Genomic DNA, 21,657 nt, shown 5'->3' with positions numbered 1-21,657 from the left:
TTGGACACAGGAACTGGGTCTGAGCTCCTGGCAGTAGGGTAAACTCTCAGGAACCCAGTCCCCCAGGGGGCAGGGAGTGGGACCATGGAAGAACAGCTGTTCTGCAGAAGCAGCTCCTGCTGAGTCCAGCAGGGTGAGGCACAGCTACTGCAGCCCTTGATAGCAACACCATGTACTATGTCTGTCTTTACCATTTCTACACACTTGGAGAAGAAGGTGATTAGGAAGTCAGCATGAATTTACAAAGGACAAGTCATGCCTGCCCAACCTGACTGCCTTCTATGATGAGAAGATTGGCTCCGTGGAAATCAGTGGATACAATATACCTTGACTTCAGCAAGGGTTTTTGGTTGTAGCTGCATTGGTCTAAGGACATGGGCAGGCCAGGTTCTTTGGGTAGATGTGATATCTTTTATTACACCAACTGAGTAGTTGGGAAAAAGGGTTCTTTGCAAGCTTTTGGTGCAATCACCCTTCTTTAGGCATAGGGAGTTTCTTCTGTTCCTTTGCCTGAAGAAGTGTGATTGTCCCCGAAAGCTTGCAAAGAATATTTTTCCAACTACTCAGTTGGTCTAGTAAAAGATATCACCTCTACCCAAAGAACCTGGCCTTGACTTTGGCAAGGCTTTTGATACAGTCTTCCACAGCATTCTTGCAAACAAGCTAAGAATGTATGGGTTGGATGAATGGACTGTAAGGTGGATAGAAAGCTGGCTGGATTGTTGGGCTCAAAGGGTAGTGATCAATGGCTTAATGTCTGTTTGGCAGCCAGTATCAAGTGGAGTGTCCCACAGGTTGGTCCTAGGGCCAGTTTTGTTCAATATCTTCATTAATGATCTGGAAGATGGGATGGAGTGCATCTCAGCAATTTTGTGGATGACACTAAGCTGCAGTGTGTAATAGATACACTGGAGGGTAGGTCTAGGATATGACAGAAGAGTCCCATGCACCCCTACAGGCTTGGGACCAACTGGCTAAGCAGAAGCTCTGCAGAAAAGGACCTGGGGCTTACAGTGTCCAGTAAGCTGAATATATCAACAGTGTGCCCTTCTTGCCAAGAAGGCTAATAGCAGACTGGGCTGCATTAGTAAGAATGTTGCCAGCAAATCAAGAGACGTAATTATTCCTCTCTATTCAGCACTGGTGAGGTTGTACCTGGAGTACTGTGTCCAGTTTTGGGTCCCCCACTACACAAAGGATGTGGACAAGTTGGAGAGAGTCAAGTGTAGGACAACAAAATGGTTAGGGGTTGGGGCACATGACTTATGAGGAATGTGCCCCAGCTGAGGGAACCAGACTTATTTAGTCTGCAGAAGAGAAGACTGAGGGGGGATTTGATAGTTGCCTTTATCTGAAGGGTGGGAAGGATGGAGCTGGACTGTTCTCAGTGATGACAGAACAAGGAGCAGTTTCTTCAGTTTTAGCAAGGGAAGTTTAGGTTGGATATTAGGAAAAACTTCCTGACTAAGAGGGTGGTGAAGCACTGGAATAGGTTATCTAGAAAAGTGGTGGAATCTCCATCCTTGAAGGTTTTTAAGGCCTGGTTCAACAAAGCTTTGGCTGGGATGATCTAGTTGGGGATGGTCCTCCTTTGAGCAGAGGGTTGGACTAGATGACCTCCTGAGGTCCCTACCACCTCTAATTTTCTATGATTCTATCCTGAGGCTAGGCAGAGGGACAAGTTCTGCAGGGAATGACCTCTCAGCATCTGTTAAGAGAAATATATAGAAATGCCAGCTAAAAGCATGTGAGCAAGGGAGTTGGGGGCAGGGAACAGGAGCCTCAGATACCTGGCTCATGAAGGGCAGGATCAACTCTCACAGGACAGCAGGGAGTCACACCACATGGGAGCACGGCAGGACAGAACCTTTGGGGACAGTGCCCCAGCAGGCTGGAACGCAGGAAGCAGACAGCTGGTACCAGGCATTTGGCCCCTTTTCAGACTTCAGGTGAAGCACTTTCCACATGGCGGCCTCTGCTGGAGATGTCCCCAGCAGGAGGGGAGAGGAGAGGGGGGACCTGCCACTTCAGCCCTCCTTGGTGCTGAGGGAAGAAACAATCAATGTCTAACAGTGCTCTGTTTTCCCTAAAAGACCCCTGCAGTCCTTGTGTAGGCACAGTGAAGACAGCCAGGGCAGGAGCAGAGGCTGTGGGGGACAAACTTGCACCCTATTGCAGCTACAGCTCTGCTGCTGGTTGTGGAGAAGGGCAGATGCTGAAGCAGCGGGAAGCTCGTCCATCCACGGGCTCTTATAACAGCAGTTTGGCTCAGGTGACTTGCAGGCTGTGCGCTCAGCTCCAAGCTGGAGGCATTGGGTTGTTCCAGAAGGAGCCAAAGGATCTGCGTCAGGTCCTGGGAGCAGTCAGCTGAGGTGTAGCTCAGGCTCAGCTTCAGGAGCCTTGGCAGGAGGGGGAGGTGGTGCTCTAAGCTGTGGAGAGACAGAGAGTGATCACAAGGCGCTTTAGTCCCTGGTACAGCACTGCATCTGCTCAGCTTGGCACTGGAACACTCTCCCCACATCTCCCACCCTTGGGGCACGCTGTAGGATTCACCAGGCCTCTCCTGCAGAGCCAAAGTTAAGTGAGGCATCAGTGGTCAAGGCCTTCTCCCAGCGTTGGGACCTGTGACAGCAGAGGGAACAGCATGCACAGCAAGCCAACCTTGAGCTACTTGATGCAGCAAGCTCTGCAGCAGCTCCCAGATGGCCATGCTGAGGTGTGGAGCAACTGTGGGAGAGGCAGGAAGCAAACAACAAGCATATTTAGTAGAAGGACTGGAAGGATTACAACGCAATGCTAGCACAGGAAGGGGAGGGGCATGCAGGTACCAGGGGAGAGGGACATAATGACATTTGAGAGGAGAGGATGGGGGGCAGAGAGGCATTTGTACTTCTGGGGGCTCATGAGGTGAGGCCCAGAGAAATCCTGTTCTCACACTCCACTTTGGGGGCAAAAAATTCTCCCAGTCACCCCATCCTGCCTTGGTCCAGAACACTCTTACTGGTCGGATACGTGCAGCAGTCAGGTCTGGAGAGCTGTGCTCACTGGCTGTGCCATCCTGCCTGCAGCCTAGAAAGACAAAAAGGGTTAAGGACAGGACACACACAGTCTTGCTCTCTGTACAGGCCAAGCACCCTCCCCCACTTCCCTCCCTAAGATGCATTCAAACCCATCTCCCTGTACCCTCCCTATTCCAGCTTCCCACCAAAGACACCTTATAGACTTGGCAAGGTTATGGCATCTCCTAACAATATCCCTTCCACCAATAACAGCTCACAGAAAAAAAAGAAACATGGTACTGCAGCCAAAGGGCTGTAACCCATGAGGCACTCACCTCCTAGCAGCACTTCTGGAGAAGGACTGGAGCCCGGCCTGGCACCAGGCAGAAGTACTGGAGGAGAGAAAGCCGGAGGAGATGGTGAAGAGAGCTCCTGGAGATACAAATGTAGGGTATTAAAGGGCAGCAGCTGCCACAAGGCTCACAGATACAGAGCTGGAAACAGTGCAGAAGAGCTTTGGAGACAAGGCCAGGGGGAGACTTCCTCATGTGGAGCAACAATCTATCTACATGTGAATTGGGTGACTTGGCATTAGCAGAGGTGGGAATGCATTTTGTTTGCAAGGCAAAGGGAAGGCTCTAGCCCCTCCTGGGCATGCCATGTGCGTGGTTCTCCAGTCCTGGGCTCCCCCAGCACATGCCACTCTGCCTGCTCTGGGAGGGGAAGGGAACACAGGACTTGATTGCACTGAAGACCTGAACTACTTCTGTTCCCAGTTAGCTGAACAGGCTGACAGTGCAGTTCCAGCACCATTTCAAAGTGTTCTGGACCCAGTCCTGGGTCAACTGCATGATGCTGGGAGCTGAGACTGTCACAATGCAAATTTGGCCATCAGTCTATCCTAGAGGAAGACAAACAGAACTGTCCAGCTAGCTGGGGCATGGGGACACAGAGACCAACCTGCCCAGCAGCTCCTCCAGCTCCTGTTATTTCTTCCACCACCAGTGAAGGGAAGACCCCAATGCGCCCATTGAAGTCTCCTTTCCAGAAGCCGTCATCCACATCCCCCTCTTCCCTGGGTAGTACTTGGATTATGGCTCCCTCAGGGAAGGTCAGCTCCTCAGCACTTTGTCCCTCATAGTCATAGAGGGCTCGGACCAGCCACACTATGGAGAGAGCAGAGCTTGCATCAGGGAGCAGCACACTGTTGCTCAGCACCTAACATACACCAACCCCACCTGCCCAGCTCAGCTGCTACCACCTGGGACAGAACTTGGCATCTTGCCACCTTGGAGAATCCTCTTTAGCCATTTCCCATATTCCCAAATAGTCCTTGTCCTGCTGAGGATGGGGATACTGAAACACACAAGATAGTGGGTCCCTGCTTTGGGAGGTATTAAATGCTCAAAGCTGCGGTCAGAATCAGTAGGAACTGAAGACACTCAGCATCACTGGAAATAAGATTCTCAGGTTGTCCTAAATCAGGCATATGAGGCATTGCCAAAGGCCCTGGGGGAGACGGTCAGGAACTGTGCCCATTTCTGTGGCCAAGACACAAATCCATCCCTCCAAGCCAAAATGCAGGATAGGGTCAAGTCACAGAGGAATGGCCACAGCAGGGACACAAGGGCTGATAGGGCAAACTCCTTCATTAACATATAGAGCCTCTTACATCTGCATAGCCTTGGGGCATCTCCTACACACAGACAGCCCCATTTATCCTCAGGCCCTTACATGCAGTCCTAGGAAACCCAGCAAGCCACCCACCTCCTGGCTCCAGCACCAACTCTGTGTTCATGATGTTCGTGAGCTCCCTGTCCACTGCAGTCTCAGAGGGGCCCTCCCTCCAGCTCCCAGACCTCTGCTCATTCCCCATGGAGTCCAGCACCAGCAGGTACTTCTCAGGTATGTAGCCAATCTGTCCCACCTTGTTGCGCCCCTGGAGGTGGCCACAGGGCAAGAGAACATGAGTTAAGAATCTCAACAACACGCTGGTGCTGGAGCCAGCCCAACTGCCCCTGCCTCAGCCTCACTGTATCAGGAGACAGTGGCCAGCTTCTGAGGCCAGGCAGCAGTGATTTGGTGGTCTGCTGGCTCAGCACCAGTGCCAATAGCAGTTCTCTCCCAACCCTAGCCCAAGCCACAAGCAAAACACAGTGGGGAGACAGACCCAAGACAGCCAGATTTTAAAGCCCACCCCAGAACTGCTTCTACCAGGCAGAACAGATTGGACAGCTCCTTCCTTGCAGTAGAGAGCCTGAGATGGTCCCTCACCTGCCACACTCCATCAAACGTGTCCCAGCTACCCTGTACCCACCTTGACCCACTCTTCCATGTCACCATCCTCAATAACTTCGAGCTCCTCCCCCTGGGAGATGGACAGCTCATCAGCTTGGCAGGCCTGCTCAGGGACACACAAAGTCACAGTACAAATCAGCAGCTGTGCTCCCTGCAGCCAGGGGAACGGCTGCCGAACCCTTGGAGAAGTGCATTACCAGAGACTAAGCACAAAGAGTACCCCCTGCCCACGCATGGTGCCAGTAAATATTTATAAGTCTTGGAGATGAGATCCTGATATCCAAGCATGTAGTGTTGTGCAACAGGTTCTTTGTGTGTATAGTACCAAAGGCCCAGGGAGATGGTGCCCTTACCTGGTACCCAAAGATAACCCTGCAGGTGTAGGGATAGGTACGGGTAGTGCCAGCGCTGGGGCTTGTATCCTCAAACAGATCCACATCATCATCATAGTCTTCAAACTCTGCCAAATCCAATTCTTCTGCCTAGCAACAAGCCTAGCATCAGAGAGTGCTGTGTCCAACCAATGTCACCCACCACACGGAACAGCCAGATCATGCAGACACAGGTCCTGACACAAGTACAATCATCCCTTCCAGTCCACAGATTCTTTGTTTAGGCTGCACATACTCTAAGAGCCTCTTCTGCCCAAACAGCAGTCCAGCTGCAGATGAAATCCCAGACCTCCCTCCTGACCCTGTCTTGTCCTAGCCCAGACACAGGGGCAGCTCTCACCATGGTGGTGGATTCTCTGTTGGACTTGCGGGCTTCACTCAGCCGCCGCTCCTGCTCTAGCTCCTCCAGTACTTGCCCCATGGCTCCTGACAGCCAGGCATCCACATCAAGGCCAGTCTGGCGCAGCAGAGTCAACCGGGCATCAGCCTTCACTTTGCTGACCTGCAGGCATGGAGTATGACTGCTTGTCAGTCCTCACCTCAGCGTTGGCGGCACTTTTCTCAGGGGGTACACTGCAATCTCAGGGGGTGCACGTGCACCCACGTGCACCCCCTACACGTCACTAATAGGCAGCACTGAGCCTGCCACACCCCAGACACCACACAGCCACAGCCTAAATAAATTCAAAGGGTAACAAATATCTTGAAAGGAAGGGATTGTCCCCCTAGCTGCTCATCACCCCACTCCCAACTGCCAGCTAGTAGCACACGTAGACAGGTTTAATTGCTACCTAGAGTTAGAGAAGAGCAAGCCTAGCAGGGTGCTGTAGACCCCAGCTTGGGGACCTTAGCTTGGCATTTTGTGTTCTATACAATAACACTTTCCCCTTCAACCTAGTGACTAACACCATACCAAGCCCTCAAACTTCCTCCCCCTTGCCTCCACTACTGCATTGAGAATGCTACTCCACCAGGTCCTGCTCCCATCCCTGCCATACCACCATCTTTTCACATTCTGTTCACCCCCTCTGCTCAGTAATGTCCCAGTTCTCCAGGGATAGTCAGAGAACTCCATTATACCAGCAGCGTCCAGCCTAGGGCTGTACCTGCCTGTGCTTCAGTTCAGGAACCCAAAGCCCAATGCACACATGGTGCAGACAGGGCACACAGACCCCCAGAACACCTTGCCAGTAGCCAAGACACACCTCTGCTTTCCGGACATTCTCTCGTACTTCCTCCATCCTCTTCTCCATGCCTGCCACCTCTGCCTCTGAGGCCTGCTGCCTCCTGGCTTCCATCCTCTGGAGCACCTGTACAGGCACAAGTTATAGTGAGTCACCAGACATTCAGAGAATTATAGAAAATTAGGGTTGGAAGGGACCTCAGGAAGTCATCTAATCCACCCCACTGCTCACAGCAGGACCATTCCCCCTAGGGGAAGTGACAAGCACTTCGTGACCTTTTGGCCACCTATTTTGGGGGCTCTTAACCCTGCAAAGAACAAGCCATTCTGTTGTGGGTTCCCTTCTCAGTTACCACAAGCTAAAGGAGCAGCTCTCCCAGCTGAGGCCAAAAACCCATTGGCCATAAGCCCAACGGGAGTGTCCTAGGGAAAGGCAATCACTTAGGGTCTGGAGACATAGATCCAGAACTTTAGGTTTTCCCCTTGATCTGACACATCAGAACAAGTTCCCCATCATCTCACCACATGATCCTCCTGGTACAGATGAGAATTCTGGGAAGCTCTGGACACTCACCTGTCCACTATGAGTCTTTATTTTATAATCTCTGGCTGTTCTGGTGGCCCATCGCCGTGCCTCCTTCTCCAAGCCACTCTCTCCAGCGCTGCCACTTGGTGGTTCTAGAAGGCATACCTGGAGAACAGCCCATCATGGTCAGAGTATGCACCTTCCACCTGGGGCTCTGGTGCTTCCTTCCAGCTCCAGGAAAAATGGCCAGCTGAGGCTATGCCAGTGTGGTTGTGGGAAGCTTAGACTTCAAGCTTCACAACCCCCAACACCAAGTGAAGTGACCTCCTGTTTTACCTTGTTAATACCCTCAGGCTGGAAGTGCTGCTTGGGCATTAGGGTGAAGGCGGTGTGGTCCTGCAGGAAGAGGAGGAGGTTCTGCTCCCGGCACACCTGTAGTAGCATAAGAGAGTGAGGGGGTGCTTTGGGGAACAGAGAGCAAAATGGCCAGGGGCCATCTCACAGCTTGTCACCCAGAACTCGGAAAAAACTGCCATAGGTGCAGGAATCAACAACCCGGCTGCTGCAACTCCCTTCCTCATGCACAGGCACACCTGGCCTGTAGGTAGTGCTATGCCATCAGCTGGAACTTGGGGGGCAGCCAGCAGGGATGGATGCTGTTACCTGTGTGGATGCCTCCAGGACCCCATGGAACCGCTCTTGTGTGATGTGACAGGTCTCAATTTCTGTCTGGCTGATAAGGGTCATGTGGTCCCGGAGCCACTCATAGAGGTCACCATCCAGGGCCTGGGGAAACCAGAATCCAACACATTACAGTAGGGAAAAGACAGAAAGAGCACCACTCCTCTGAAAAGCCCTCTGGTTCCTCTTCCCTTACCAGGAGGTGTCCTCAGGGACCTGGAGGCAATCACATGAATTGGGGAAGCTGGCAAACCTACTCAGAGGTGCGAGCTTCTCTCACTCCAAGTCAGACAGTTCAGGGCAGAGGGATCTGCTGAGGTAAAGGCCATCCAGGTAAGGGGCAAGAAGACCAACTGACATTCAGAAGGAAGTGGTCAGCCTTACAAAAGGGTTAGCTGGGTTTGGGCTGATAGTGGCCTGTGGCTGCCACACCAGCACTCAGGGCCATTTCAGGGAAAGAATGGAACAGGACAGGATGACCAACTAGTTAACAGGCTGGAGACGCAGCTGAACTTGGGAAAAGCTAGAACCTCTCCTAATTTCCCTCCCCATTGCATCAACCACTGGCACACAAGTATTTGAGGGACTTCCCAGCTGCTCTAGCTATAGCACCTCTCAGCCAGGGTTGCTGTCAGGAACAAGGTAGGAGTGCTGGCTGCAGCGGGCATATCTACCTATTCTGGTCTCAGCCTCTCTACAGGTGCTGTGGGAAGCAGGCATGATCATCTGGTGAGGTAAGGGGCCCTCATCGCCCCAGCCTTCCCCAGGCAGCCTGCCATGGGCTAATGAAAGACTTTTCTGCACAATCTGCCCCACTGAGGAACTGGAGAATTTCTCCAGCAGAGCACATCTTCCCTCCCTCTGAGACATGGAGCTGGGGCTCCCCGTTAGCAGTAATCATGGACTCCCCCCTCCCTTCCCTGCATCACCAGGGCAGGCAGCAGAGGCCCATGGTTGCCAAGATGTGCAGCAGAGGAGGGTCCCTGACTGCAGTAGTACACAGTGCAAGTACAAGGAAGCAGTGGCAAATCTTCCAGAGCTAAATGAGACCCCTCTGTTCTCAAAGGCAGATCCAAGGGAGCAGCTGCATATGTAGGAGATGTAACCAGACCTCGCCCAAGCACAAACAGGGAACTTTGCCCCATTAAGGCATCAAGTCTCCCAGAGCCAGGGGTTTGCAGGTGCTTTCTAAAAGGGATTGCTTTTGAACTCCAGGGCCCTCAATTCTGTCACAGCAGAGACACCTGCTGCCAGCTCCTGGGAACCAAAGTTGAGCAAGAACATCTGTCACAGCGCCACCCTTCCCTTACGGACTCAGAGCTCAGAGCTAGAGACAGGCAGTCAGGCAAGTGCTGGCAACAGAACCCAGGATTGAGGACAGCTAGACCCCCACTGCTTTCATGAGCCATTGGAGCTCATCCCTGGCCCCCACACTGCCCTGGAGGCAGGGCTGAAGGGAACCCATGAGCACCTCAGGTCAGCTCTGCTTGATCTGAGGAGAGGAACTAGCAGAGATCCCACCTTCATGACTGAGGGCAGCTCTGTGCAGTAGTAGTGCTCCAGGTGGGCATTTGCAGCCCCCAGGGTCAGCAGGTACTCATTCTGTGCTGCTGCGAGCCGCTGTGCATTTTGTGCCAGTTGTCCAGAGAACTGCAGGGGAGGGAGGAAAGGAAGGCAGGCAGCACCTGGGTAAAGAAGCAGGGAACAATGCTCCACAGAACCGTGCCCCCACCCTGCCTAAACCAGCTCCAGATGCTACCATCTCCTCTGCCAGCCTGCCAAAAATCAACTCCTAATCCTACAACTGCCACTACAAGGACTTCCTCCCCACAGCTCCATGCACACCCCTCCCCCAGCAAGCTTTGTATCCAACATGCTTCTTCTCTTCTCCTCCCCTAACCCCAACCCCTCTCGCGGGTTCAACTGTCTTTGAGCTCCAGTCTCACCTGAGATCACCAAAGAGCATGGGGTGGGAAATCCAGAACACTCTGGGATGCCAGAGGACTGATATTCCCATTCTGCATGCCCTGGCTGGAGAGTACCTCTGCCACCCCATTCCCATTGACAGTAGGACAAAAACCAGTCATCTGACCAAGCCAACAGGATGCCCAGGACACGTGTTTAAAATTGGACTACCCTGGTGAAAATGGGATGTATGATCTACCTAACCCCACTGCATCCAGAAGGCGCTTCTCACACTGGATCCCCAAAACAAGCTGGGAAGCTAGGAGGTAGATGACTGTAGTCTCTGACCTTGTTGCTGAGTTTCTGCAGACTGCCTTTGGTATGGAATATCCCGTGGTCACTCTTCTGGAGTCTGTGAAAAAGGACACAGGCGTCTGTTACCTCAGCATGGCAAGTGCCTTTTCCCCATTCCCTATCCAACCACACCAGGGATGGTGGCCCTATCCTGAGGGAGCCCTCTCCTGCCCCACAGATCATTCTGCCACTGTAGCTCAGCCACACCCCCTCCCCAGGGAGAAGAGAGTCTCTCCTTTTGAAAACAGGGGTTGGGGTCATATGCTTGCAGACCCTTCAAACACCTCCAGCACAAGGTGCTACACTACTGTACCCTCTACCGGGTCTCCTTTTAGGATCACCCTGCCCTGGTCTGCATTACTGGTGGAAGCTACTTACCGGGCCTCCACATCAGCTGCCTTCTCCTTGGCCACCTCGCTGACCCGCTGCAGATGCATAAACTGCTTCTTGGACTTGCCAACCTCCTTCACAGTCTCCAGGAACTCTGCCTGCACCTTCTGCAACTGCTCCATGCTCTGAGGCAGAGAGGGGAATGAGCCCACCCACACTAGCCTCACCCCCATCCTGCTCCCCCTCCCTCTCCCCCTCCAGCAGTGTGGTGTTCTTGCCTCTTTCTGCCAACATGACCCTCCCCATTTCCTCCTCCTGTGGCCAAAAATAGGGATGAACCCCATCAACTCTAGCTCCCTCCTACCCCCTTTCTCACGTGTGGTAGCTCTACACTCTTGACTGACACAAAGGGCCCCCTGTACCAACAGCCACTGGGGGTGTTCCCACCATCCCTTGCAGGGCTGACATCTACTCTCTGCGGAAAGTACCTTTTTGAGCAGGTGCTCCTTGGACATGCGGGTGGTCTTGGCCACCTCCAGAGCCATGCCACGGTAGTTCTCTGAGGCTGTGACCCTGGCCTGCCCCACACACATGGTGCTGTCAATCACGCCCTTCCAGACTGCAAAGGCACTCCTGCGGGGAATTGTCACCACAAACAGTCATGATGGCACCTGCTCTTCCACTCCTCGGAGCAGCTCCCCACTGGCCCTTTCAGGAGATGGAGCCCTTTATTTTCTTCCCCTTCCATGCAGTCAGTTGCAGGCATCCTGTGTCCCTGCTGGCCCTGCTCCAGCCCCTCCCCTCAGTACATACACCTGGAAGCATCCCTTGGCTCTACAGGGCTAGGGGTCCTTTTTCTCTTTAAAAAGATCGCCCAGGGCTACTCTTCTCAGCCTAATCAAACAGGCTTGTTCCTACAGGCTTGCAGTCCCACATTGATCCAGGGCCATTATGCTCCACTGTATTCAAGGCCCAGCCTGTCAGGACCACTGAACAGTGTCTCATGCATCCATCTGCCTGAGGCTCCCAAGCCAAGCCCCATCCTGCACACAGCTGAGTCAGCCACACAAGCAGCACAATCACTGCTTCATTCTGTCCTTTGGCATCTCTTAAGAAGCCTGACCCAGGAAAATGGTACCATTAGACAGCATGCAGTCACCCCCCACCATAATGCTGGCTTGCTTCTCAGGGGCCAATGCAGAAGAATGACGAGGGCTAACCTTGCACAATGACTTCCTTGTGCCCCCTCACTCTCTTAGCCATAGCACAGCCCTTAATATTACAGATGGCAGTTGCAGCAATCCTCTTGGATACAGGTACTTGCCATATTGCCTCTGCTCCTGATCATCATAACTCCCCCACATCTCTGATCAACACCTTTAGGCTAATCCATCCATCCCCAACATGGCCCTTTACTTCCCCTCTTCCTTACCGGTCTGGCCTCATGGACCCACTGCTTCACCTCTGTTCCTTGTTCCCACCCAGCCTTCATGGCATGGTCTTGCTGATCCCTCTGCCACTGGCTTCTCCTTCTCTTCCAAGACAGGCTACATTAGTGAGTCAGGTCAGTGCCACCTCTGAAGCACTGCCACTCCCCAGTACCTTCATCTTCCGTCCTATCTCCTCCTTGCCTTCTGCCAGAACCCTGACTCTCCAGATCCCTGCATGCAGAGCTTGGCTGCCTTTCATTACCACAGGAGGGGATGCAGTCACACCATCCTTAGTCCAGTAAACACCTCTGTCTTCTAGCTTACTGCATGAGCTGCAAGACAGGGGGATAATGGTCCCCAGTTTAAAGTCCTGGAGGGGAGGGACCACTCTCCCTGTTTCTTATACCACCCCCACTGTTCATTTAACACTGGTCCTTACATAGACCTCTCTCTAATACAAACACTGCAGTGTTAGAGCCTTTTCCTGGCAACTCCTGTTGCATGAATCAAGTTCCTTGCATCTATGCTTGTCAAGTCTTGCCCTCCTCTCACAGCCAAAGATGCCCCTGCCCCTCTTCCCCCCCTCCCCCGTATAATAGAAAGAAATTCACTCTGGACATCACTAGGTGGGAGCACATTTCACCCTGGGGCTTGAGGAAGCTCACAGTGTGTCTGCACTGCATTCTGTACACACATGTGCAGAGTGCACTACTAAGCCTTGCCATGTTTCACCACCAAAGTGGCTGTGGTGGATGAGAGGATCTTACATCAGTGTCACTTGTTCTGCAGAAAGGGCTGTCTCTGAGGTGACCATGGCAGCTTTTAAGAGTGCATGGGCTTGGGGTATGGGAATCCAAGGAGAGTTCCACAGCCAGTTCATACTGGTTTCTACTCTTTAGCAGTACATGTATACCATGGGATCTAAACCAGGATATAGGCACCCTGCCCCAGATGTTCCCACACCCCATGGGACTTAGCCAAATTCTCCCTGACACTGATACTCCTTGGGTACAGCCCAATATAGACACACACAAACCCCAGAAATTCCTCTGGTATCCAGTACACTTTGCCCATAACACCCACTTCTCAGCCTGGCTTAATTTCTATGGTTCCACAGCAGGGCAAACCTGTCCACTCCAGTTCCCCTGACTGTGGTGCTCTCTTCCTTTTACAGCCCACTCTGTCCTCTGTTTGTTAAAATTTTCTCAGACAGGATTTAAAAAAAATGCAGTTTATAGCGTGGTAAAGTCCACATTTAGGCAACTTTAAGTAATCAAATTTTCAAGGGCAGTGACCTCTGGCATCCTCTCCTGATTTGGGGAAACTGCTCAGTGTTTGGCACTGTCAGAACGTCAATGATGTAGAAGGGCACCTGCCAGGGATCTCCGACGCTCCGCTCTCAGCCTGAACCATCTGGGACCTCTCCACAGCCAGTGCTCCTGCTTCCCCCTCCAGCACTCCCTGCTGGAAGAGACTGGGGCTGGAGTAGCCAGGAGCTCACCAACAGCCCGTGCTCCTAAACTGCTCTTTACAGAGCCTCCAGCTGGGAAGTCTAGGATTAAACTGTGAGAACTGTCCCTATGGCTAGAGTTTGCTCACAGCACCTCATGGTGACAGAGCAAGAGGCCACCCCAGCACTATCTGCCTGCTCCCTGGCCAGCTGTCCCACCTGGAGTCGCTGAGTTCACTTCGGCCCCGCTGCCAGTCTCTCTTCAGGAACTGAGTTGCCAGCCTCTGGAGTGCCTGCAAACAAATATGAGGTCACTAGGGGTTGGACTTGAAGATCTACAAGGTCCCTTCCGACCCTACTTGTATGATTCTATGAACTCCCCTCATCTGTTTTGCCCAACCAAGGGCTCTACCTGGAGATCCTGAACAGCAAGGGCAGAGGGATGCTCCCTGACAGGACTCATGCTTCTACACCAAACTCCTCAACCTGCTGGTTCAACAGCTCCCCACTCTCCGGGCCCTGAGACCACAGCTCTCCTCCTACTGTATTGCAGCCAAAAGCACCAGGAAGTCATTCCCCATACCAGATAGCAGGGATACAAAGACAGCACTAATCATGGCTTTACAGGTAGTCAGCAGAGTACAGGCCCAGACCTAGGCACTCCACACCCCTTTCCTTCCAGTGCCTCCTTCAGGGAGGGGTAAAAAATGGAGTAATGAGGAGCAAGCACTACTGCACTTCTTCCTACAGTGCCTCCTGCTGGGAAGGCCTGGGAGCCCCCTGAAACCAGATCTAGGATACTGTGCTCTGTATGACAGTAAGTAAATAGGCAAGAACATATTGTGATTGTGTGGCTTTTTCACTTTTGAATCTGTTATGGACTCCTACAAAGATGACATGGAAGAGAAAGATGGAGGGAAAGCAAGAGGACAATCTGAGCTGAAGGGAGGCTAGCAACAAGTCAAGATGGAAGAAAGCAAAAACAAATGCACCTATAAAATGCGAAGAAATCCTAGCTATGTGGGTGACAGCCAAACTGGAGCATGCATGAATGCACACACACACCTTAAGCAATTAGAAGCCTCCTCAGGGCAGGGCAGATTGCCAGCCTTCAAGACAGGTGACAGAAACAAACAAGAAACCCTGAAGTCCACAAAGAGCGCAGCAGCATAGCACCTGCAGCCACAACACAGCTCCATGTCTGCCTAACACAATGTCCAGGGACTTTCCCAAATACCTGAATTGTGCTGCTGGAGCAATGCATTTTACTTATGTGTACCACTCTAAAACATAGGCCTTGTCAAGCCTGTGCCATCCCAGAGCCAAAAGGTTTGGCATCCTGCGCCATGACTTTGGTGATGTTACCTGTTTGGGCTGAGAGGCCTTTGGGGAGGCAGACAGGTCAGCCTGTCCCAGCAGGTACAGCCTAGCACCTCTGTGACTTTCATCACTGTGGTTCAACCCTATTTGTGAATTTCCACCATCGTAGAAAAAGCTGCATACCTCCTCCCCACCTCATGCAGTTGCTCTTATTCTGATGTAAACCACTCCTTTGTCACTTGGGTGGAATTGGACAAGATTAAGTATAACTGAAGTAGCCTGCTTTGTAAACAAAAGCATCCACACAGGGATTGCACCAACATAATTACATCAGTTTAAAACCCAACTAAAGTTAAAGCGCACTTTTACACATGCAAGCGCCACAGCACCAGGTGCTTTGAAAAGTGCCTGGCGCTGCAGCGCTTGCAGTTGTATAAGTGGTGAAATGCGTGTCACTGCTGAGAAAATGGCAGCAGCACACTTTTGAACTAAAACACGTAGACAGTGTTTTAGTTCAAAAGCACACTGCTGCCATTTTTTGTGTGCTGACATGCATTTTGCCGCTTATACAACTGCATGTGGAGCAATGCAGTTCACATCAACTTATGTGCAGAGCAGACTCGATTAATCTGTTCCGAAGCAGTGGATGCTCGGTGCATCGTGGGACAAAAGGTATGTGTATAAATGCCCAAGTGATACAAGCTTTCCATGTAGAAAAAGCCCAATAAATAGATGATTCATGTAAGCCTACTGGAAGGTTGGCATGCTCTCCTCCAGAATGGAATCCGTTCATCCAGTGAGGTGACATGCAAAGAGTACCAGAGAGGACAGCAGGAGAGAGCTGAACCACCAAAGTCTCTGCCTGATGCTGGACTCAACAGAGATCACTCCAGGTAAGATTGCCAGTGTGCATGCTGTGTGGCTCCACTGCAGCAGCTGTGCTGCCATAGCATGAAGTGCACCCTAGGAAGATATCAGTTGCTGAATGGACCATAGCAGAATCCATGATAGAAACTACCATGCTTTCTGCAAGTTGGTGGCAACCATCTTACTCCACTAGGCAAGAGATGGTGCAACTCTCTGGCAGAAAGAGGGCCCCATCACTGCAGAAAAGCTTTGGTGTGGGTATAGAGTTGTGCCAGTAGAACTGGAATTCCACTGGCATGTCTGCAGCCTAGAGTAGGCCTAAGGGTACAAGTCAATGACCCTCAGTGCTCACAAGGGTTCCAGATCTTGTGGTCATTGGAACATCTGCTGTTCTCAGGAGCCTCCTAGTATAGGTTTTACTATGGAGCTGCTGCCAAGAGTCTGCCCAAACAACAGCACTGGAAAGGCAACTGTCATCCATAAAGGCAATGAAAAAATAAAGGAGAGAGGTAAGAGCTCCTGCACAAGCTGAAAAGCCAGTGATGTTCCAGAGACCAGAGTAATTTTGAAACAGCTTGTCCATTTAATTTGCTATGTTCCAAATTCTTCTCCTCCAGCCAAGACTAAGAATAAGAAATTTTAGGCATAGAAGAGGGTCTGAGGAATCTGAGAGAGTATCAAAATTCGTGCCTCCCATTTCAAGCTTGGTGGAGAATAATAAGCATAACACTAGAGTGAACATCCAACAGAAAGGCTGCCTGGGGTCCTGTCTGGGCTATTAATAACCTTGCAGGCCAGATAGCTTTGCTGACAACAGAATGATTTAGGTTAATCAAGGCTGGAGAAACCCAGCTAGGTAATGGGATTATACACAGCAGATGGCACTGAGAGACAGGTGGAACACAACACACAGCAGACAGCCCGCGCTGGTTACTCACGAACTGCTCAGTGAGGAGTTAGCTGTACCCTCCCAGGACAGAGACCTAGACTTCAGTGTGAATGGCTCAGTGAAGACATCTGCTTAGCACCCAGCAGCAGCCAGGAGAGAGAAGATGAGGTTAGATTAGATCGGGGCAAGTAGGCAACAAAAGAGAAAGGATTTCATGCCACAAGGCAAAGAGGCAGCACCTTTGATGCTTGACCACTGTGCTTGGCTTACCACCCATCTCACAAAAGAAAAGGTCCAGACCCAAACACAGGATGGTTACAGCCTTTCAGAGGGGGATGGCAGGAACAACCATGTCTCTTTGGAAAAGGAAGAAATGAGAGGGGATGCCCTACAGGAGTGCACAGTCCCCTTTGTGTTCCCAGCCCACTGCCAGGTCCCTATTCTTTGGGGGAGTCCCCAGGACCATACCCTTTACCAGACACATATGGGTATCTCAGAAGGGGGCACTCTGTCTCTATTTTATGCAAGCATGGACCCCTCCTTTCTGGGGTGCTTGCATATCTTCTCAGGAAGGAAGCCTGCATGCACGTCTGTCCTAGAATGTTCCCAGGACTGGTGCCCTGCTGTGCTTCCTCTCTTGGCCATGTTGCTGGCTAGCAGAGCCTACACTGCACTTACAATCTTCTGTTCCTAGTGCAGCCATCTCCACCTGGCCATCTCCACCCTTTCTTACACAAAGTACATTTAAACAGGACTAGAACGCCTGTCTCCATCAATCCTCACGCATCACCACAAGGAGTTCCTGCTTCCTTTTTAATTAGCATTTTTCCAGTGCACCCATGGTGTCTAAACCCCTTTCTCTCTCATACCCCAGCTGGTGAAGCCCACAGAGCTAGAATGCTGGCTCACACTTGCTCTCTCTTACAAAACCAAGCAGCAGGAATACTACTTACCTGGTATACCTATCACTCTTCTTGCTTCCTGTTCCTCTCTACATCAACTCCCCAGGCATCACAGTGGTTGAATCATCTCTTATAAAGGAGATTTTCATAAAGTCTCAGCACCTGTTCATCTTTCCTGGAAAGTCTGAGCCTAGCTTTAAATCCTGAGCCCACAAGTTTCTAGCTGTTACTGCTTCAGGTTTGTTCAGTAGGCATCCATCTTATTGCCACAGTTTACTCTCCTCTGGCCAATTCAACCATACTTTTCTCTCAACTAGTCCAGATCTTTGGGGTGTTTTCACTCTCTTTTCAGCATTTCAAACCTTCTTTCTCTCTGTGTTGCCTCAAGTTCTCTCTCTCTTGTAGGCTCAATATTTGTTTTTTTCCTTGTGGGGTTTAATTTTGGGATGGATTGGTGTTACTACCTTTTGAAGCAGAAACAACATGCCAATTTAAAGCAATTTAATATCAAACAAGAAATGCTTGAGAGGGCCAGTGAAAAGCTCTTGTCACCCAAGAACAGGGGGGCAATGAAATTAAATGATTAATATTCTAAATTAATAAAAGCAAAAGCTTCTCTACAAGGTTGTTATCCTATGAGGCTCATTGTTACAGGATGTTTCTGAGGCAAATGGCTTAAGTAATTTCAGAAGAAGTACTTTGTATTTAAAAGGCCACAGTGTGCAACAAACTTAGTGAGGGAAACAAGTGAATTGGGCAGTAGAGGCAGATAACATTTTTCAGCTAAAATTACAAGTCAACTGAAATATTTTGTGAACTTGTGTCTATTTCAGAGAACTGTTTCAGTAAAAAAAACAACCCTTAAAACATTTTTAAAAACCTGAATTTTTTTTTTGACATGTTAAATTAATATTCAATGTGAAATAATGTCTTGTTTAACAATGTATTTCAATTTTATTTAAAAAATAAAAGTTAATTTTGAAAAAAAAAGTTTTGTTTACCCACTGAAGTACCAGAAATCCCATTATTTTGCACAGCACCAACTGGCACTCTTCCAAAGTTTCATCAATCAGAAGGACTGTAGTCATTCCAGAGATGTCCACAGGAAATCCCACTAGCACTTTATAAGGCAGTCTGTGGACCAAGGCTGTGGATTCTCCAGCTTCCGGGCTTGAGCAGCCTCAGCCAGGCTCAGCCAGTAATTTACTTCTTTGGGGTAATACTGCATAAACAAGATATGCGTCAGGGGCCCTGAGCCAGACCCATGATGCATTTGAAATAACAGAATCATAAGGTTGGAAGGGAACTCAAACATCACCTAGTCCAACCCCCTGCATCAATGCAGGATGCATTACTCGTACCCAGACCAGACAAATGGCTGTCGAGTCTCTGGAAAGCCTCCAGTTCAGGAGATCCCACAACTTCCCTGGGCAGCTTATTCCACTGTTCTCCTATTGTCAGAAGTTTCTTCCTCCTGAAATTTAACCTAAATCCTCTCTGCTACAGGGTCTGCCCTCAGAATAAGGCAGTTCTCCCTCTTCTTTATAGCAGCCTTTCAAATATTTGACAATTGCTGTTGTATCCCTCTCCCTCCATCCTTAATCTAGGAATGATGATTCCTATATTTCTATTACAAATGAAAGAGATTGATCAGGGTGAGGCAAAACAGGAGAGGGAAATCCAGATTAAAAGGAGGATACATTATCAGAGAGGAAGGTTGTGATTTTGCTGAATGAAGGGCTCCTATTTGGGTCCTACTCCACAGTCTACTGGTCCCACAAATAGCCCTTTTCACTTCACTGAGCCTGGATGTGGAAGTGACATACAAACTAAATTACTGCAAAGAACTTTTCTTGATATTGTAGTTGAATCTATTACCAGGTTGGGTCTCTAGTGTCAGGGGTGAAAGCAATCCAACTGAAAGGCCCCACATGCCCCTGTGCAGAAGAGGAAGAACATGACTATTTCTAAGAGATATACTCTCATGCATAAGCTAACCAGAAGCAAAACTGCTTGGATAGGAGGGAGAAGCGTCAGGAGAGGAAAAATAAAGGCACCGATGCCAACTTTCTTTTTTTGTGGGGGAAGGGGGAAAGGGAAGGGAGGAGGGGAACTCCTCAGTCTAGTGACACCAACTATTAACTAGTCTCTCTCCAGGACTGAGTTCAGACCTTTGGCAATGGGAGGAATGAGCATAAGTCTACTGGGAGAGAGCTTGGCAGAGAGAAAGTGAAGCTCTCCATTCCAAGGTGCCAAGCAACTTGATTTCCAGAGTGTGGCACATCACACAGCTCAGACTTGGCAGCCCAAGCAAGTACCAGCTGACACCAGGGAAAATGTCACTGCTGGGCGAGACAGACATCACATCTTATTAGCTTCAGTAACATAAAGAACGGGGGACTAGTACACTGCTGTCTGCCTGACATAAAGCAAGACACCTCCCCTCCAGAACCAACACAGCCAATTTAGATAGATTCTCTGAACTACAGCTGAGGGGGCACCTTGTGAAATATGGGAACTGAAGCACTTGGTAACCTGTAAGATAGGGGTCATGTAGCTTTATTCTCACAGTGTGACATCTAACCCCAACCTTGAGCTTCTGTTTGAAGTGGACTCAGAACAGACTGGACTCCAGCCATGTGGAGGCCTTTCCTCACATACAGTCAGACAGATTCCCCATCCCTTGTGTACAAACAAACCAAAGCCTGGAAAAAGTAAATGAACACTGTCATTTTTTTCTACCCAGAGGAGGTACTGTGCTGTGAAAGACGTTTTGTGGACATCCCAAAGTCAGGAAGGCTTTTAATTTGAAGGTGGTGAGCCTGGCTGATCCTGTTCTCCTCTTAATAGTGAGATGTTCTTGCGAGCTCTGAAAGATGACAAGTGGGTCATGACTAAGGATGGTGGCCAAAATTTGTCTTTTTATACTCCCTTCAAGTCCTTTTGTCAAGGTCTGTTTTTACCATGTTATGATTCAAATTGCTCACACTTTCACTTGAAAGAACTCAGCAAAATCTCTTCCTAAAAAGCAGTAATGAGGAAAAGCAATACAGCTGCCTCATCTTACCTGCCCATACTCCCTTTCAATGGCAGCTCTCTGCTTGCTATAGGACCTGCAGGGAGAACACATGATAAAAGCAACACAAGTATATGCAGCATTGCCTGTGCCCCAGGATGTGCTGAAGGCCTCATGCATCATCTGTCAACACAGCTCCATTGCAGCTTGCCCATCTTACAGTTCCCCACGTATCTGCATCCCAATTTCACTTCAATAGGCGCATCTTGGGGATGACCTGCAGGCGAGCTGGCAATACTTCATGGTACTTCTTATTTCCCAATCATCCAAACCAACAAAACTCAAAGTCACTAATGACTAGAAGTTGGTACCATATCATGGCTACTCAATAGCCCACAGGTTGGATGTGCTGGCAAGTCTCAATTTAGTCCACAAGCCACCATCACAACCAGCACTAGGACACGCTGAGCAACAGTATCAGCAAAGATACCAAGGAACAAATGGGCGCTTGCAAGATGATGAACCCTATCAAGACAGCCTGGGGAAAGCCTGCACTGCCCCTGTTCCTTCCCATGCACAGAGAATGGGATCAGGCATATGCTGAGGAGTGGACTGCGACTGTAGGTAGGATGATAGGGCTGGAGGCTCACTGGACAGGGATACACTGATCCAATGCCAAGTTGGTGTCCTTACCTAATGTCCTCCAAGAGCTCTGTGTCCCGTTGTTGCTTGTTCTGCAGGCAGGACAGCTGCTCTGCAAAGTGCACTTTTACCTCCTGGCTCAACTTCACCTGCCAAAGGAGTCTGTATATCAGGATCTGCTTTTCCTGAGCACACCACTCCTCCCGGCCCCAATGACAGGTACCAGGAGGCTACTCAGCTCCGGCTGCAGACACACGCCAGCTACCGCGGCGTCTGGCCCCAGTCACAGCAGAGGAGCCGCAGGTTGGGGCGGCGCACGGGCAGCGACCCGGGGAGGAAGGGCAGGGCCGGGGGCACGGCCACCGGGTGGCTCCGGCAGCGCAAACCAGCCGTCTCCTCGCACGCGGAGAGGCTCGCAGGGTCGTGCGGCGCCGGCCTCGCCACGCAGCCCGCGGGACAGCCGAGCACGCTGC

At 50.6% G+C, this 21,657-nt stretch overlaps 1 protein-coding gene across 6 annotated transcripts in view; it reads right to left on the bottom strand.

Moving 5' to 3' along the window:
- Window positions 1–1,596: 1,596 nt before the first annotated feature.
- FCHSD1 (FCH and double SH3 domains 1) overlaps window positions 1,597–21,657 on the bottom strand; it is a 24,055-nt gene continuing 3,994 nt past the window's right edge. Inside the window, exons 1-20 of one of the 6 annotated variants that reach the window (XM_019506574.1) lie at window positions 21,236–21,255; window positions 20,594–20,639; window positions 17,578–17,655; window positions 13,768–13,841; window positions 11,157–11,301; window positions 10,717–10,853; window positions 10,333–10,396; window positions 9,601–9,729; window positions 8,062–8,184; window positions 7,735–7,830; window positions 7,447–7,563; window positions 6,895–6,999; window positions 6,030–6,191; window positions 5,651–5,779; window positions 5,317–5,403; window positions 4,767–4,938; window positions 3,959–4,165; window positions 3,335–3,436; window positions 3,002–3,069; window positions 1,598–2,429 (exon numbers count right to left, since the gene is read on the bottom strand). In XM_019506574.1, the coding sequence (XP_019362119.1) occupies window positions 2,364–2,429; window positions 3,002–3,069; window positions 3,335–3,436; window positions 3,959–4,165; window positions 4,767–4,938; window positions 5,317–5,403; window positions 5,651–5,779; window positions 6,030–6,191; window positions 6,895–6,999; window positions 7,447–7,563; window positions 7,735–7,830; window positions 8,062–8,184; window positions 9,601–9,729; window positions 10,333–10,396; window positions 10,717–10,853; window positions 11,157–11,261 (1,869 nt within the window). In that variant the 5' untranslated portion in view covers window positions 11,262–11,301; window positions 13,768–13,841; window positions 17,578–17,655; window positions 20,594–20,639; window positions 21,236–21,255 and the 3' untranslated portion in view covers window positions 1,598–2,363. Of the gene's footprint in view, window positions 2,430–2,661; window positions 2,728–3,001; window positions 3,070–3,334; window positions 3,437–3,958; window positions 4,166–4,766; window positions 4,939–5,316; window positions 5,404–5,650; window positions 5,780–6,029; window positions 6,192–6,894; window positions 7,000–7,446; window positions 7,564–7,734; window positions 7,831–8,061; window positions 8,185–9,600; window positions 9,730–10,332; window positions 10,397–10,716; window positions 10,854–11,156; window positions 11,302–13,767; window positions 13,842–16,673; window positions 16,753–17,577; window positions 17,656–20,593; window positions 20,640–21,235; window positions 21,334–21,657 lie in introns of those variants that run through there. The other 5 variants (XM_019506573.1, XM_019506571.1, XM_019506572.1 and 2 more) reach the window with 5 other exon arrangements.

Source organism: Gavialis gangeticus, unplaced genomic scaffold (genome assembly GCF_001723915.1).
Source record: "Gavialis gangeticus isolate Ggan-Ray unplaced genomic scaffold, GavGan_comp1, whole genome shotgun sequence".
NCBI classification, from domain to species: Eukaryota; Metazoa; Chordata; order Crocodylia; family Gavialidae; genus Gavialis; species Gavialis gangeticus.
Note: the sequence above shows the minus strand (reverse complement) of the source record. Positions and strands in the feature narration are given on the sequence as shown.